This window comes from Cetorhinus maximus, chromosome 12 (assembly GCF_964194155.1).
Source record: "Cetorhinus maximus chromosome 12, sCetMax3.hap1.1, whole genome shotgun sequence".
Taxonomy (NCBI): Eukaryota; Metazoa; Chordata; class Chondrichthyes; order Lamniformes; family Cetorhinidae; genus Cetorhinus; species Cetorhinus maximus.
In genome coordinates, this window is record NC_135890.1 from 107,703,630 (window position 1) to 107,722,060 (window position 18,431).

At 44.9% G+C, this 18,431-nt stretch overlaps 1 protein-coding gene and 1 long non-coding RNA gene across 5 annotated transcripts in view; both read right to left on the reverse strand.

Annotated features, from left to right (window-relative positions):
* Positions 1–18,431, reverse strand: part of LOC144687829 (uncharacterized) — a 701,476-nt gene that overhangs the window by 50,223 nt on the left and 632,822 nt on the right. The gene's annotated exons all lie outside the window — the stretch shown is intronic.
* The window catches only part of smtnb (smoothelin b), a 413,005-nt gene that overhangs the window by 43,040 nt on the left and 351,534 nt on the right, over positions 1–18,431 (reverse strand). For all 4 annotated transcript variants that reach the window (XM_078554317.1, XM_078554318.1, XM_078554316.1 and 1 more), the window contains exons 14-15: positions 12,338–12,400; positions 3,546–3,615 (exon numbers count right to left, since the gene is read on the reverse strand). In XM_078554317.1, the coding sequence (XP_078410443.1) occupies positions 3,546–3,615; positions 12,338–12,400 (133 nt within the window). The remainder of the gene's footprint in view (positions 1–3,545; positions 3,616–12,337; positions 12,401–18,431) is intronic.

Here is an 18,431-nt window from a genome sequence, read left to right on the forward strand (position 1 = left end):
TTCTGATGATCGCACATCAGTTGAATGTTCAGGGAGCGGAACCCTTTCCTGTTAATGAACATCAGAGGCTGCTCTCATGGCTCAAAGCCACATGTGTGCAATTGATTGTACCCTGTACTCTAGGGAATCCTGAGATAGCTGCAAACCTCAGAAATCTAGCAGCCTGGCTAGCTTCAGTGAGTGTGAACTTCACATAATGATGAACCTTGAGGGCGTGTGTCACCTCCTTGATACATTTATGTGCTCAAGATTGCGAGATGCTGCATAGGTCCCTTGTGGATCTCTGGAACGATCCACAGGCAAAAGAGTGAGTGTGGCAGTGACCTTCTCAGTCCATGGGACGTTAGATCATTCCACAGAATATGGCATTTTGACCCACCACATTGCTTGACAAGTGCAGACGTGCCTGGCATTGTCCTTTGCTCATCTCCAGATAGGAAAGTCTTCTTCGGTAGACCCTTGGTTGTGCGAGTTGCCTCCGTGGGACGGGTCTAACCTCTTCATCCTCTGAATGTTGCTGGGGCTCACCTGGACCATGCACCTCAGGCCATGTCTCAGTTCGAAACTACACTACTTGGTCGCGCCAAGGCCTTCTCCTCCCCAATTAGATCACTACCATCAAGGCGGCAGCACTGAGCGCAGGCTTCTCTCTGTGGACTGATAGATGCAACAGATTAATGAACACTGGGCTAATATAGTAGACCTCCCACTCGCAAACAGAAAGCCAACGTCATGCCCTAGAGCTGTGTCTGCGCTACTAGCTTTTTGCTGATACAGCCTTGCAGCTGAGGCACACACTCACAAATCTAGGTGACCAAGGTGCCAACCCTGATACTTGACATCTCAATCCCACAGGTTGGAGAGGTTTGGACACATTCATGAAATGTGCCACCTTACCAAAGGTGTAATCTTTGATCAGGTATACTGATCAATCTCAACTTGCACTTCAGAAATGATTGGATGCCCTTTGGCTCGCTATTCACGCCAATTGGAGAAAGCACTTTAAAGGCTTTCATTGATGATCTGGCAGGTATGCAACAGCTGTGCTTCCTTAACGGTTGCCTGTATTTTCCATTCTCACTTATCTCTGTTAAAGCTCAAATGGAGCAACTGTATTGTGAAGCTAATGACTCCTGCAGTCTCTCGTTAAAGCGTACCAAAAGGCAATGGCTTCAATTGTACCTTCTCAAGAAAGCCTCCTTCTTTTCTCTCAGCTCTGACTCTATTTCAATGCTGTCTCTCTAAGCAGTTTGAGGGTGCTCCTGAAATGAGCCCTTAGTCCGGCTGTGGGCTCCTCTCATACTGCCTCAGACCCCACCCATGCAGATTTCAAACTGCGCAATAACTTCAGGGTTTCAAGATAGTGGTGCTGCATTTTTATTTTGAGACCAGCTTCAACTCTCCCCCTGTCAGTGCTCAGGTCCCTCCAATCTTCCTGGAACTTCACGGTGTGCAAGTAGAGCTCCCTCTAGTTATTCTCCAGCCTCCCCCAGTAACCATGGATCATATTGTAATTGTGGCGAACATTGCAGCCTCCCCCACCGAAGCCATCACTGTTCCCATGCCCCATGTTGATCTCACCTTTCCCCATCACAAGGCCGTGTGCATGGTCACATACAGAGGAGGGTCCCCAAGGAGAGCTTCGAATACCCGCCTCATTGTTATGGTTTCCCCAGTTACAGGCTGCAAATGTCTTCCCTAACTATGACCGTCCCATCTGCAGTCCAGTATCGAGCCAGACAACCCCATGGCCACCGACTCTAAGTCCATGACGATGCCCTGCACACCAAGCTGTGCCTTATTACAATTGAGCACACAGGCCTTGCCCCTTCCCTGGAATGGGACATTGATTTGTGTGCCATGCATAGCCCTGTAGCTTGGCCCACAAAGCCCCAGGACTGCCCTTAATCTCTCACACTGGCCTCAGACTGTCGTTCAATGAGCTTTCCCGTTTCTTCTTTACTGATGACAACACAGTCTCCCTCCACACCCCACACCCATTCCATGAGTCTCTGTGCAACCTATCCCTCTTGTGCCACACTAACAGAACTCCCACCTCTTCCTCATATTCCGGAGTCTGTGTGCATCCCCTCCCATTCATACAGTTCAATTCCCATCAACCCCCTTCTGTGTCTGCGTTCTGGTCTTCCATGTCGGGCCCTAGTTTCCCCTTCCTCAGTCTGCCCTCTGCATGCCATAATCCTCCCCACCCCAACCCTACCATAGCCCATTGACCCCGTGTCTCCTCCCTTCTTCCCCTTCTCCAACCCCACCAAAGCCCATTGCTCCCCATGTCTCTGCTCTCCTTCCCCCCACCATAGCCCATTGTCTCCCATGTCTCCATCCTCCTTAACCCCCAACCCCACCATAGCCCATCTTCCCACATGTCTCCGTCCTCCTTCCCCACCCCCCCTCCACTCCTCAGCACCACAGTGCTGGTCTCTGTTTCAGCGTGCAGCCCTGCCTGAGACCTGCAGAACACACCCTTCTGGAGTACAGAGGAAGCCAGTGAGCAGACCAAACCTACACCCCACCATTGTGATGTCTCACTGGCATTGGCGAGAACCTGGAGCAGTGCTGTTACAGATAGGTTTTGAATGTTGCACTCACCTCAAAGCCACAAGCAAAGTGAGGGCGAGCAGCTGCACACCATTCATTTACAACATGATTTAGATGGTCTAATTTCCCGTTGGCGTGGCGCAAGGTTGGGAGATGGATCGTGATTCCAGCGATTAGCATTTTTAATGAGCATTCATGACATGGTAATGTATGCAAATATCGTTCCTGACATAGATTAGTGGGAATCCCCACCTCCCATCAGCCTGCCTTGAAAGTGGTGAGGGGAAAATACCAAACTGGTTTCTGCTGGAGGAAATTTGATTTTTTGCCTCTCTCTGAATTTTCTGCTCCCGCCTTGCACAAAACCCACTGCTGGCAGGACTGGAAAATTCTGCCCTCTGGGCAGAATTTTCTGCCTGTTGGGCCCGACCCAATCTCCAGCGGGCGGGGAGCTGACCCCCGCCGGAGAAGTGGGCCCCGCTGCAGGTGGGCCAATTAAGGCCTGCCCAGCGTGACGTCCGGCGGGAAGCGCTATGCGCTCCCTGTGCGGGCGGGGGGATTCCTTTAAAGCGAGAGTGCGCTCTTTCGCGCATGTGCACAAAAGAGCGCACATCTCTCTGAGGCTAAGTGCAGCCTCAGGGAGATTGTTTACACTTTGAAAAAGATTAAAAATAGAAAAAGAAATCCCCTAACATGTCCCCCTCACATGCGATGGGACATGTTCATAATTTACATAATAAGTTTATTAAACTTTTTAAAGCCCTACTACCGCCCCCTGCTCGCCGACGGCAAAATTCTGCCCTCTGTGTTTGAGGATGCTAAGCGAGGATGACATCTGCCAGTGCCAAGTTTGAACTGGTTATCAAAAGAAGCACATGGCTTGCCCTGTAGCAATTTAGAGGCACAATCTTGATCCTCTCCTTCACAGACCAAAAAGTTTCAATTTATTTACTGCTACATTCTGAAGATAAAAAGTCACTTCTCACCTGCCAACTTTTTTGGATGAAGTGTGACTGGAACTGAAGGAGGACTTGGTCTGGACAACAGATGTTCCACCTGTTAAGATAGAAAAAATTAAAGATGCCAAATTTTGTCTGATGATTTTCATGTGAAATGCCTTGGGATGATTTTTAAGTTAAACACAGTATATAAATGCAATTTGTTGTTGCTGTCTGAGTCAGGAAATGAAATTCAAAATCTCACATTAACACTCATGATTACATGATTAGTTGATCCTTAGTTTTTTTTCCCTGTGACTAGATAGCCAGTTGCTACAGGGTACATGATAACACTCTGTGGTGCCTGGTCTGACATTTTCTTCTGTTTGCCAGATCCCTGGCAATCTGGATGAAATATGGAACTTGTGGTGTGCAAAATTACAGTATCAATGCTTTTAATCAATCAATACGAAATCAAAACTAAGGGGGGAAGGTGGTGGCGTAGTGGCAATGTCACTAGACTGGTAAACCAGAGGCCCAGGCTAATGCTCTGGGGACAAGGGTTCAAATTCCTCTGCGGCAGCTGGTAGAATTAAAAGCTGTCCAATGATGACCACGAAACCATTGTCGATTGTTGTTAAAAACCATCTGATTCACTAATGCCCTTTAGGGAAGGAAATCTGCTGTCCTTACCTGATCAATGTGATTGACCCTTAACTGCCCTCTGAAATAGTTGCATCAAACTGCTACAAAGCCTAAAAGGAATGAAACTGGATGGTCCACCCAGAACTGACCTAGGCAATGGAAACAACAGCAGCACACCCAGTCCTGTTAACCCTGCAAAGTCCTCCTCACTAACATCTGGGGGCTTGTGCCAAAATTGGGAGAGCTGTCCCGCAGACGAGTCAAACAACAGCCTGACAGAGTCATACTCATGGAATCATCTTGGAACTCCCTTCCTAACAGCACTGTGGGTGTACCTACACCACATGGACTGTAGCGGTTCAAGAAGGCAGCTCACCACTACCTTCTCAAGGGCAACTAGGGATGGGCTGGCCCAGCCAGCGAAGCCCACATCCTGTGTTGAACACCAATTGGAGGAAGCACAGAGAGTAGCAAGGGCACAGAATGTACTCTGGATGGGTGTCTTCAATGTCCATCACCAAGAGTGGCTCGGTAGCACCACGACTGACTGAGCCGGCTGAGCCCTATAGGACATAGCTGTTGACTGGACCTGCGGTAGGTGATGAGAGAGCCAACAAGAGGGAAAAGCCTACTTGACCTCATCCTCACCAATCCACCTGTCACTGGTGCATCTATCCATGACCGTACTGGTAGGAGTAACCACCTCACAGTCCTTCTGGAGATGAAGTCCTGACTTCACATTGAGGATACCCTCTCTCGTGCGGTGTGACACTACCACTGTACTAAACATACAAATTAGGATCAGGAGTAGGCCACTCAGCCCCTCAAGCTTGCTCTGCTATTCAATAAGATCATGGCTGATCTGAATACCTCAACCCCACATTCTTGCCTACCCCTGATAACCTTTCACCCACTTGTTAATCAAGAATCTATCTACCTCTGCCCTAAAAATATTAAAAGACTCTCTTCCTCAAAAGGCGGTGGAAGGAATGTTCCAAAGACTCTCAACCCTCAGAAAAAAATTCTCCTCATCTCTGTCTTAAATGAGCGACCCTTTATTTTTAAGCAGTGACCTCTAGTTCTAGATTTTCCAACAAGAGGAAACAGATCTTCTCCACATCCACCCTGTCAAGACCCCTCAGGATCTTATATGTTTCAATCAAATCACCTTTTACTCTTCTAAACTCCAGCAGATACAAGCCAGGCCTGCCCAACCTTTCGTCATAAGGCAACCCTCCCATTCCAGGTATTAGTCTGGTAACCTTCTCTGAACTGTTTCCAAAGCATTTACATCTTTCTTTAAATAGGAGACCAGTACTGTGCACAGTTCTCCAGATGTGGTCTCACCAGTACCCAGTATAACTGAAGCATAACCTCCCTACTTTTGTAATCAATTTCCTTCACAATAAATGATAACATTCTATTAGCTTGCCTAATTACCTGCTGTACCTGCATACTAACCTTTTGTGATTCATGCACTAGGATACCCAGATCTCCCTAAATCTCATAGCTCTGCAATCTCTCACCACTTAGATAATAAGTTTCCTTCTTATACTTCCTGCCCACATTACACTCTATTTGCCAGATCTTTGCCCACTCACTTAACCTATGTCACTTTGTAGCCTCCTTACATCCTCTTCACAATTTACTTTCCTATTTGTTTGTGTCGTCAGCAAATTTAGCCACTATTCCTTCGGTCCCTTCATCCAAGTCATGTAAGTAAATTGTAAAAAGTTGAGGCCCCAGCACTGATCCCTGTGGCACACCACTTGTGACATCCTGCCAACCAGAAAAAAACCCATTTTTACCAATTCTCTGCTTTCTGTTAGCTAACCAATCTTCTGTCCATGCCAATATGTTACTCCCTACACCATGAGCTTTTATTTTCCACAATAACTTTTTATGTGGCACTTTATCAAATGCTTTCTGGAAATCGAAGTATAGTACATTCACTGGCTCCCCTTCATCCACAGGACATGTTACTTCCTCAAAGAGCTCCAATAAGTTGGCTAAACACGATTCCCCTTTCACCAAACCATGTTGACTCTGCCTGATTGCCTTAATAGCTTCTAACATTTTCCCTACAACAGAAGTTAATCTAACTGGTCTGTAGTTCCTTTCTTTCTGTCTCCTTCCCTTTTTGAATAATGGAATTACATTTGCTATCTTCCAATCTAATGGAACCGTCCTTGAATCTAGGGAGTTTCGGAAAATTTAAAAAAACGCATCAACTATCTCACTAGCCACTTCTTTTAAGACCCTAGGGTGAAGTCCTTCAGGACCCAGGCAATTGTCAGCCTGCAGCTCCAACAATTTACTCAGTACCACTTCTCTAGTACAAAACAACTACTGTCCTATACAAGTTCAGCTAAAACCTCCTTGCTCTTGTACTCTGTGCCCCTATTAATAAAGCCTAGGATACTGTATGCTTTATTAACTGTTCTCTCCACCTGTCCTGCCACCTTTAATTACTTATGCACATATACACCCAGGTCCCTCTGCTCCTGCACACCCTTTATAGTTGTACTCCTTATTTTATATTGTCTCTCCACGCTCTACCTACCAAAATGAATTAGCTCACATTGAACATTCTCTGCACTGAACTTCATCTGCCACCTATCTGCCCACTCCACCAACTTGTCTATGTCTTTTTGAAGTTCTACACTGTCCTCCACATAGTTTACAATGCTTCCAAATTTTGTATCATCCGCAAACTTTGAAATTATCCCCTGCACACCAAGATCTAGATCATAAATATATATCAGAAAAAACAAAGGTCCTAATACCAACACATGGGGAACTCCACTATAAACCTTCCTCCAGCCCGAAAAGTATCTATTAACCATTACTTACTGTTTCCTCTTACTCAGCCAATTTTGTGTCCACATTTCTACTGTCCTTTTTTTATTCCATGATCTATAACTTTTCTCACAAATCTGTTGTGTGGCAGTGTATCGAATGCCTTTTGGAAATCCATGTGCACCACATTGGGGAAGGCGGTGGCGAAGGCACTGGACTATTAATCCAGAGACCCAGGGTCTCCCAGGACTAATTCGGCAGGGGGAAGGGACATAGAATGTTAACAGAATAGGGATAGGTTAACAGAATACAGTAAAACAATCAAGTCAGGGGGAGTACAGCTGCATTAAGTTTCAAGGGAGTAAGGCAAGGCTGGATGGCCTCTCCTTTAATGCCAGGAGTATTGCAAGTAAAACAGATGACTTAAGGGTGAGGATTGACTCGTGGAATTGTGATATAGTAGCCATCACTGAGACATGGTTGAAGGAGGGGCAGGATTGGCAGCTCAACATTCCAGGATATAGAATCTTCAGGCAAGACAGAGGAGGGGGTAAAAGAGGAGGAGGCATTGCATTATTAGTTAAGGAGTCAGTTATTGCAGTAAGGAGAGATGATATCTTGGAGGGGGCATCAAATGAAGCTTTGTGGGTAGAGCTTAGGAATAAAAAAGGGGCAGCCACATTGTTAGGTGTTTATTATAGGCCCCAGATAGTCAGCGGGAAAATGAGGAGCAAATACGTGCACAATTTGCGGAGGTGTGTAAAAACAACAATAGGGTAATTATATGAGGTGATTTCAACTTTCCCAACATTAATTGGGATAGACATAGTGTTAAGGGCCTGGATGGAGTGGATTTCTTGAAATGTGTACAGGAGAACTTTTTAGGTCAATATGTAGAGGGTCCAACAAGGGACAGCGTCGTGCTGGACCTAGTTCTGGGGAATGAAGCCAGACAGGTGGCTGAGGTGGTGGTGGGGGAGCATTTTAGTGATAGCAACCACAACATGGTACAATTTAAGCTTGTTATGGACAAAGAAATAGACAAGTTGCAAAAAAATGTTTTGGATTGGGGAGAGAGAGGATTATAGTAAAATAACACAGGATTTGTAGGGAAATCGACAGAGGAGCAGTGGGGGGTGTTCAAAAAGGAAATGGGGAGAGTACAGGCTCAACATGTTCCCTCTAGGGTGATAGGAATGAGTAACAAGCCCAGAGAACCATGGATGACCAGAGATATTCAGGATATGATGAGAAGGAAAAGAGAGGCTTTAGCAGGTACAAGGGAAGCAAATCAGCGGAGGCATTAGTGGAGTACAGAGAGTGCAGGGTGGAGCTTAAGAAAGCAATTAGGAGAGCAAAGAGGGGATATGAGAAAGCTCTGGCTGGTAAAAGTAGGGAAAATCCCAAGATATTCTGTAAGTATATCAATGGGAAGAGTAGGGCCCATTAGGGACCAAGGGGGCAATCTATGGGTGGAGCCAGAGGACATCGGTAGAGTGTTGAACGAATATTTCACATCCGTCCTCACCCAAAAGAATGAGGATGAAAGTATTGAACTCGGGGAGAAAGACTGCGAGGTTCTTGAGCAAATTAATATAGGGAGTGACAAGGTATTGGAGGTGTTGGCAAGCTTAAAAGTGGACAAATCTCCAGGTCCGGATGATTTGTGTCCCAGGCTGCTGAGGGAGGCAAGGGAGGAGATCGCAGGGGCTCTGACCCAAGTTTTTAATTCCTCTCTGGCCAGGGGGGAGGTGCCAGAGGACTGGAGAACAGCTAATGTGGTTCCGCTATTTAAGAAGGGTTGTAGAAATAAGCCAGGGAACTACAGGCCAGTGAGTCTCACGTCAGTGGTAGGGAAACTATTGGAGAAAATTCTGAAGGAGAGAATCTATCTCCACTTGGAGAGGCAAGGTTTGATCAGGGATAGTCAGCATGGCTATCATGTCAGAGGGAGGTCATGCCTAACAAACTTGATTGAATTTTTTGAGGAGGTGACCAGGTGTGTATATGAGGGTAGTGCAGTTAATGTAGTTTATATGGATTTCAGCAAAGCCTTTGACAAGATCCCACATGGGAGAAGGCAAATGCACATGGGATACAGGGTAACTTGATAAGGTGGATTCAAAATTGGCTTTGTTGTAGGAGACAGAGGGTGATGACAGAAGGATGCTTTAGTGACTAGAATCCAGTGTCTAGAGGCATACCACAGGGATCTGTGCTGGGTCCCTTATTATTCGTCATTTATATAAACGATATAGATGGCTATGTGGGGGGTAGGATTAGTCAGTTTGCGGATGACACAAAGATTGGCCAGGTAGTTAACAGTGAGGTTGAGTGTCTTGGGCTACAGGAAGATATAGACGGGATGGTCAAATGGGCAGATAAGTGACAGATGGAATTTAACCCTGAAAAGTGTGAGGTGATACACTTTGGAAGGAGTAATTTGACAAGGAAGGATTCAATGAACAGCATGACACTAGGAAGTTCGGAGGAACAAAGGCACCTTGGCGTGTGTGTCCATAGATCTCTGAAGGCAGAGGGGCATGTTAGTGGGGTGGTGAAAAAGGCATACGGGACACTTGCCTTTATCAATCGAGGCATAGATTACAAAAGTAGGGAGGTCATGTTGGAGTTGTATAGAACCTTAGTGAGGCCACAGCTGGAGTACTGTGTGCAGTTCTGGTTGCCACATTATAGGAAGGATGTGATTGCACTGGAGGGGGTGCAGAGGAGATTCACCAGGATGTTGCCTGGGGTGAAACATTTAAGTTATGAAGAGAGGTTGGATAGACTTGGGTTGTTTTCCTTGAAGCAGAGAAGACTGAGGGGTGACCTGATTGAGGTGTACAAGATGATGAGGGGCATGGACAGGGTGGATAGGGAGCAGCTGTTCCCCTTAGTTGAAGGGTCAGTCACGAGGGGACATAAGTTCAAGGTGAGGGGCAGGAGGTTTAGGGGGGGGTGTGAGGAAAAACTTTTTACCCAGAGGGTGGTGAGGGTCTTGAATGCGCTGCCTGGGAGAGTGGTGGAGGCAGTTTGCCTCACATCCTTTAAAAAATACCTGGATGAGCACTTGGCACATCATAACATTCAAGGCTATGGGCCAAGTGCTGGTAAATGGGATTAGATAGGTAGGTGAAGTGTTTCTTGCGTGTCGGTGCAGACTCGATGGGCTGAAGGGCCTCTTCTGCACTCTGATTCTGTGAACCTGGGAGATGGTGATGATTCACCACCATGGCAGATGGTGAAATTTGCATTCAATAAAAAATCTGGAATTAAAAGTCTAATGATGACCATGAAACCATTGTCAATTGTTGTAAAAAACCCATCTGGTTCACTAATGCCCTTTAGGGAAGGAAATGTCCTTACCTGGTCTGGCCTACACGTGACTGCAGACCCACAGCAATGTGATTGACCCTTAAATGTCTTCTGAAATGGCCTAGCAAGCTACTCAGTCCTCAAGGGAAATTAGGGATGGCCAATAAAGGTTGGCTTAGCCAGCAATGCCCCCATCCCATGAATGAATATATTTTTAAAAATCAATAGCATTACCCTGTTACCTCTTCAAATATCTCCAGCATGCCCTGCCTGGAACTGTGGCGGAGGCAGGTTCAATTGAGGTATTCTTTAAGAAATCCATGCTGGCTCGTCCTAACCAACCCACATTTTTCCATGTGACTATTAACTCTATCCTGAATAACTGTTTCTAGAAGCTTCCCCACCACCAAAGTTAAACTGGCTGGTCAGCAAGGGTAAATGTTTGCAATTCTCCAGTCCTCTGGCAGCTCCCCTGAAAGATTGAAGGCTGTGAACAAAGGGTTAAAACTAGGGGAACAATCATTGCTACTTTGAGGAATTGGTGTTGCATTAATGGGCCTTATTGCTTCACTTTCCTGACTCCCTACATGTCAATTGAACAGCTGCTAATCTGTCTCAGCTATGCCTCTGTCCTCATTCTGGAACTAACATTTCATTTGGGTGGCCCTTTAGTGCCTCCACCTCCTCCACCCAACAGTCATGTGTCTCAGTGCAACCTTCCCCACTCATTGCCCCCAGTGCAGCCATTGCCTTGCAGCCCCTTCTCTTCCCTTAGTACTGTCTGGCCTCTTCTCCAATGGAGCCATTGCCCTGCAGCACAGTAAAAGCCACTTCCACCTTAGCCCTGGTGTGGTAGCTGTAGAGACTTGCCTGTGAGACCCCCCTGAAACCGATGTGGTGCAGCCTGTGAAACCTGGTGCTGACCCCCATGAGTGCTGCGCAATGCAAGGTATGTGAATTAACCTCGGAGTCTTGAGTGAAGTGCAGGTCGTCAGCTGCACGTCGTTTAAATCTTCTTGTGAAATACATCGATAGTTGCACGCCGATGTGGGCTCTTAATCCAGTGTGAAGGGATGATTCCAGTGAGGAGACGTCATAATGAGATCTGATTTATGTTAATGACGTTTGGCAGCAGGAAACACAGCCCGCCATCGATGGCTGAAGTGCACAATTGCTTCCTCATGTTATGCAGTCAGAAAACTAGTTTTGGGCCTTCTCGTGAGATTTAGCTCTTGCACCCGCTATGACACCAGCCGCAATTGGGAGTGGAAAATCCCGCCCATAGATTCAGCCATTTTAGGTCTTTGTCCAGTTTGAAAGTTTGAGATAGCAATGAGCATTTCTTTATATATATTTTACCAAGAAATTGATAAATTCATTCCAGCTGGGTGAGGTCTTAGTCCCTCACACAAAGGTAACCTTTCCCCCTTTGTACTTCCCAACCTGTCTGCAGCCATTGGAAAGGTTGACCATGCCATCCTCCTCCAACGTCTCTCTACTGTCATCCAGCTGAGTAGGACTGCTCTTACCTGATTCCATTCTTATCTATCTAATCGTATGCAAAGAATCACTTGCAATGGCTTCTCTTCATGCTCCCACACTTGTACCTCTGGTGTTCCCCAAAAATCTATCCTTGGCCACCACTTACTTCTGAACTACATGCTGACCTTCAGTGACATAATCTGAAAGCAGTGAGGATTGTCAGGCCGTTCGTTTGTGGTGCGCATCATAGCCAAGCCTGATCACGTCTTCACCTTTCACATAAGCACATTTAAGCAGGGGTCATTGAATTGCACATTCTGGGCAGAACTCTGGCTATTTTTCCACCTTCAAACCAAGGGCTCTGAGGTCAACTGCAGCATCACAACAGTTGCTTTTACTGAAAGTGAACATCAAACCTGGGATCTTCCTTGTTTGAGAAACTGAATACTATATTAGGCAGATCTCTTACCAACTAAGATATGGGAGAACTTTATTCTATTTGAATGCGATGTCCTATTCAAAGACCCTGCTATTTCAGATATAGCAGAATTGAACATGATTCAAGAATTTTTATTAGTCCAACTGATTCCCCTTACCGTCAGTTTTCTTTACAATGCTGGACTCCACAGTGGTAGTTCGTAAAGTTCTATTGCCACCATCTGAAAGACAAGAATAATTTTCAATAATTCTGAATATTACAAGGGAATCAGTATTGATCCAATACCACCATAATTGAGCATAGATTTTTTAAACTGAGTAATGTAGATAAAGGGCTCTAGTCCAAAGTGCATCAAACTTGAAAAAGAGGAAGAGAGAAGACAAAATAATTAAAGAGATGGTGAGGTGACATCAAGTTCCAGTTTTAAAAGCCTCCAGCCTGTAAGAGGAACAGAAGACAAGGTAAATCATTCCATCGTTTTTAGATATTGAGAAAGAAGGTGTTAGATGAGATGGAGTGCAGAGTCTTTGATTCCAATATTGTAAAGAGATAGGAAAGAGAAATGGTTGAAATTTCTTTTGTTAGGTGGGGATGAAGATCTGTCAGCCCATTTGATTTCCTCCTTCTGGAAGAAAAATTCCACATTCTATACATTACAATGCCTAGCTGCTTCTGAAATGAGTCCAATGGTCTGAATCATTTGTTCTGACAATTCATTCCAGCTGTGAATCATCCTCTGTTTAAATTACATTTGCACTTCACATTCTGGAATCTCACCCTGGTCTATCTGACAATATTTTCGGGTTTACTTTCACTATCTTATTATGAACCTCATCTTCCCTCATGTTCCCTTATAAAATGTTTCTTTTCAATGTTCTAGAGTCCTTTCTGCCTCACAGCTAATCTGTCAGACAGTAATGTTCTCCTATAAACTGTCCTTATATTCCCTACGTTCCAAAGACCAGAGCTATACACAATACTTCAGGTGCAGATTGACTAGGATATTAAGGAGCTACATACTAACTTCACGGCATTCAACTTAACTAATTTCGCATTGTAACATTTCCTCCACCTTACATTGAGTTGTATTTTAACTTTGCAATGTGCTTGGAATGTTGGAAAGGTGGGGATGATTTCAACTCTAGTATTTAAAAGGGACACTCCAAATATGCAACTTGTTGGAGTTTGCAATTGGGAGCATAATAGAGAAATTGGCATTATGGAGTTCAGATATTCAAACGCTGGGCCTTGTTTTAATGAGATCTCCCTGGATATCCTGTGAAGTCTTTGGGGGCCTTCGAGGGGATACTCTACCCTGCTGACAGGAGAAAGTGAAACAGAAAAGGCACAGTTGGAGGTTTCTCACGATGTCAACGGCAGAAGCGTGCTGGCACGCTCATGGATTGAAAGCCAAAAATGATTTAATGACATAAGCAGGGTAGGAAAGCTAAGTGTAGTGGCAAATTCAACTACATCCTGATATACGTGTTACTTCAATCCCCTTCTCAAGCCCAATCCAGCACATCAATCTTTAGACTAACATATCTTATCTTCTCTGTCTATGTACTTCCTCACATCCCCTGTTCTCCACCCACTACAGTCACTCACCCTGATTCGTATGCAATATTATGTCTCACCCTCATAGTCATCCATCTGTTTAACATTTGCCATTAATCTCACTCATAGGTCACTTTCTCTCCTTGCAGGAGAGAGGACAGAATCCAAAGGAGAGGCAGAGAACAGAGGTGGCCCCTCAGCCATTTTGCAATTGACAGCTGCAGAGGAGGTGGTGCTGGACATCGGTGGATTTTTGGCATGCTTGGTCATCAGAAATAGGGTTTTCCAGCAACCTAGTGACAGAGTTCAATATCAGATAGCTACATGGCATAAAACACTCATGCTGCATTAAGCATGATTTCAGCAGTGAGTGAAATATGATAATGCAAATAATGATCACTTAAACCATTCTTACCTTGACAGTTCTACTTTATGTCACTAACCTTCCACTGGGCATTCAAACGTTCTGCAGGAGGTGGTCAAGGAGGCAATGGTTTATCAGGAGGTCACTCCCTCTAAGGGTATATCATCACAGGACTCATGCAGACCATGCACCAGCTCACATATTCACACTTAGTGAGAGCAGTGGGGCAGATAGTTGTGTTTCCATCTGGTGACTCAAGTGAGCAAGAGCAGATGGTGGGGACTCCACGGACATCACAGGACACTTCAAGCTCTGCTCTACTGACTGCAGATGCTATACAACAGGGCCATCAATAAATAGGCTACCTCTGGAGTAGTAGCAAAGAATGTGCAGCCTTCTGGCAGGCATTCCAGCTTGCAGAGATTGGAAGAGTTAATCACGAGCATAACTGACATGATGCCACAGTCCTTTGCAATACTGTCTTCTTCCATGAAAAGAGGGGTCGCCTGCATGGAGTTTGAAATGTTGCAAAAAGTATGCATAGAAGTTTTCACTAATGGCTTATAAACTATGAATGCCAATTTAAATAGGAGGAACAATACCCTAGCTTTTGCCTTTCATTGCCCCGCTGATCTACAGCAAAGCATTCTCCAGCTCATTGCTACCATGTGGTGTGGGTACACCATGAGAGAAATCATGGTGAAACAGAACATGGAAGTGGGGCTCAGCTCAAAGCGTTTCCACTTCTCCAGGGGTCAAAATAATTTTCTTTTGATGGGTCTTTTTGAGGAGAAAACTGCATAGCTTAATTTTGTTGAGAGCTTTTTGATGTTGGGGTCTACAGACACATCAACCACCCCAGCCTGCATCAGCTACACTTACTTCAATAGTTCATTCTCAATGGAGGAGATGCAGAGGGACAACACAGCTGTACAATTTTGTTACAGTCTTTACTGTCTTGATTGTAACTTCTCTTCCTTTACTCGAGTTTCCAATGGTGAGCCTCACAATCTCAGATATTAAATACCTAAATTTACCACTGCGATTTGCAAGGCAATGACAGGAGTAGGAATCATGGCTGATTTTTTCCGTCTCACTAGCCAAGGGATACAAAGCATAATTCTACCATCCCCTGCCAACACCTCAACTGAAATCAGCTACCCCAGCATGAAACGGAGATCAAGTTTAGGACTGTTGTGGTCTTTGTGGCTTGATATTATGTCATATGACATTCATCCAACGCGACACAAATAACCAGATTGGGAAATACATTTACTGGTATCACCAGAACTATTGGAGGATCCAAAATGTGACTGATAAAGAACTCATTTCATCAGGGAAAACAAAATAAAAAGGAGTTCCATTATAAGAAGATTATTTTGAAAAACAAAACCTATGAGATGTGACAGAAAAACATTGGAGAGCTATTAAATCATCTTTAAGGAATGAAGTATTACTTTCAAAATGGAGTCCAATCAATCCATTCAAATTCTCAGAGGAACTCCATCTCTACAGGATTACAGGGAAATTTAAGTGGGACGGATCTTCTCTAGGCTGGCTGCTGCCTTTGAAGACATTCCTGGAACAGGTGGCTCCTCCAAGACTAATCCTGGCCTCATTACTGGGTTTCTATCCACCTCCTCCATCATCATTTTCTGCTTCGCCTAAATTTCCCAGAGGATGTCGAAGTTCGAACGGGTTAGACTCATTGTCCAGGATACCAGCTCCAACTCCTCCATTCACAGGTTTCCTCCCACCCTTGTTGCTCCGCTAATCATAGATCATGTCTATGTAGGCATGTGTATTTTTAACTTTGCACTTCTCACCCATTGCCTTCTACATTCCTCAATCAGTCCCCTGTATTCTGCCATGTGTCATAACAGGTGAGTATCCCCTTGCACAGGGGCAGGTGGAGCCTGTCTTGGGAGGTCCCTCACAAGCTCCAAAACCCAGAGGCCATCAGCCAAGAGCATCTCATCAGTTAGAGCAGTGATTTGCACAGCCTACTTCCATTGAAGCCACCATGTAGAAGTGCTAGAAAGAGGAGTTGTAGTTGCATGTACACATAGGTGTGTTCCACAATGTTAGAATGTTAAGTTTGTTTTCTTTTTGAGCCATGTAATATTATTTATTTTCACCACTTTCCTGTCTTGCCTTTTTTGGTTGCTGGTTGGTGAAAGTGGTCTTTTACTGATGAATGGTAAGACTTGAATTGAAGCTGAGCAATAGGGGACGCTCTGAAAAGGAGTCATATGGAATTAAAACATTATTCTGTTTCTCTCTCCACAGATGCTGCCAAAGCAACTGAGTTTATCCAACATTTTCTGTTTTTATGTACAATAGGGGAGGCTTGGCTGTTTGCAGGACTGCTTTGTGTTGGTATAATTGGGAGGATATGCGGTTGATGGGGAAGTAGCTTTTGCATGTGGTTTTCGGATGAGTAGACTAGTGAAGCCTAAATGGACCAGTGGAGTCTAAGTGGACCACCAATAATGAGGACATTAACTGGTCACATCATATTCCGCTTCCTCCTTGGAATCATCTGAAGTGGCTGTGTGTACTGCGTCTTGTTCCTCCTGCACATCTAAACCTTGCTGCTATGCAATGATGTACACAATGCAACACATCAAGACCATTCTAGAGACCTTGGTCGGTGCATACTGAAGAGTACCTCCAGATTTGTTCAGGCACCGAAAGCACTGTTCAACCTGATGGTGTTTTGTTCAATGATACATCTGGTTGTTGTATCGTTGTCATTGTAATGCTCCTGGGCCTCATTGGTTGGGTTCTTCATGGGTACTATCAGCAACATTTTACGTGGGTATCCCTTGCCTCTAAGCAGCCAGACAATACGTCTGCTTCGAATTGCAAAGAGATCAAGGAGTGTGAACTGCTGTAGGCCAAAAGCATCATGGTAGTTGTCCAGGAATCTTGAACATAAACCTCTCTGTGGTTGTGCACCAGTTGCACGTAAATGGTGTGTAAGTTCTTGCAGTTGATAAATACTTCTGGGTCATCCGAGGATGTTTTAAATGCCTCAAAGATGCAATCAATGATATTCTGCACCTATGGGAAGATAGCCAGAGCCATAGGCTCCAAGTGCCTGCTCATTCTGATGAGCATCTTGGCTGGAAAATATAATATATAATTGCTGGCCCTGGCAAACAAGACATCAGTCTAGTGCATTTGGGCCATGCCAACTGAAATATCCTGCAAAGACAATCCTGGAAAGAGCCAGAGGAAAAGAAGTTGAAGGCGGTAGTGACTTCAACAGCCACTGGTAAAGCATGTTACCAGGTCCACTTGGCAGGTCCTGTTCCAGCAGGCTGCAAACATCTGCTACCATCAGACGTGACACACTAAGCTTCATGAAACATTGGTATTCTGAGGAAGTTTTTTTTCTGCCTACAGATCCTGTGTCGTGAGTATGGCTTCCTTAGAGCTGCATCTCTCCACTGACCTCTCTCTCCTGTGGAGCTTTAGGTCTCTGGTAGCAGGCTGTTGCTGCTCCTGGCAGTGTTGTTCCTGCTGGTCACCTTGGTCCTCATCTGAGGTCCAAGGAAACACAAGCATAAGCTGATAGATCAAAGCTCCAAAGTGGAGGTCAGACATACAAACCTGCAAAGTCCAGATAACACCTCTGAAGTTGTAAAAGTAACCTCTAAAATTATGAAAGTAACCGTTCGGCACAAGTACTGTAAACAAAGCTTTACACACAAACAGGCAAGAGAGCAGCTATGTGGTACCAGCACTTATTGGCATATTTCCCCAGTGTCTTTTGCACCCTCAATTGCTGCTGTGTTCTTGCCTTGTTTTCACTGTCAAGATCCAGGAAACCCAGGAAACTGGGGGATCCAGCTAAACTAGAAGAAAAAGTTAGAGCTGTAAAAGTTTTAAGAAGCACAGAGACAGAGAAAAGGGAGGAAGGAGAGGAAAGAATAAAAGGGTAAGTAGGTGAGAAGAGGGAAGGCAGGAGAGATTAAATGACAAAAGGGATGACGGTGCAAGGAAAAGGACAGAGTAATGGGATAATTTAAAAAACAAAAGATGAAGTGTAAATGGGGATGGCATAACAGTTTGGAACAGCTGTCTTCCGAAAAAATGAGAGCAGTGGTTATGAAATTGTTGAATTCAATGTTAAGTCAGTAAGGTTGTAAAATGCCCAATTGAAAGGCAAAGTGCTGTTCATCAAGATTATGTTTAGTTAGACCATAAGACATAGGAACAGAACAGAAGATTCGGCCCATCGAGTCTGCTCCACCAATCAATGAGATCATGGCTGATCTGATAATTCTCAAAGCCACTTTCCTGCATTTTCCCCATAACCCTT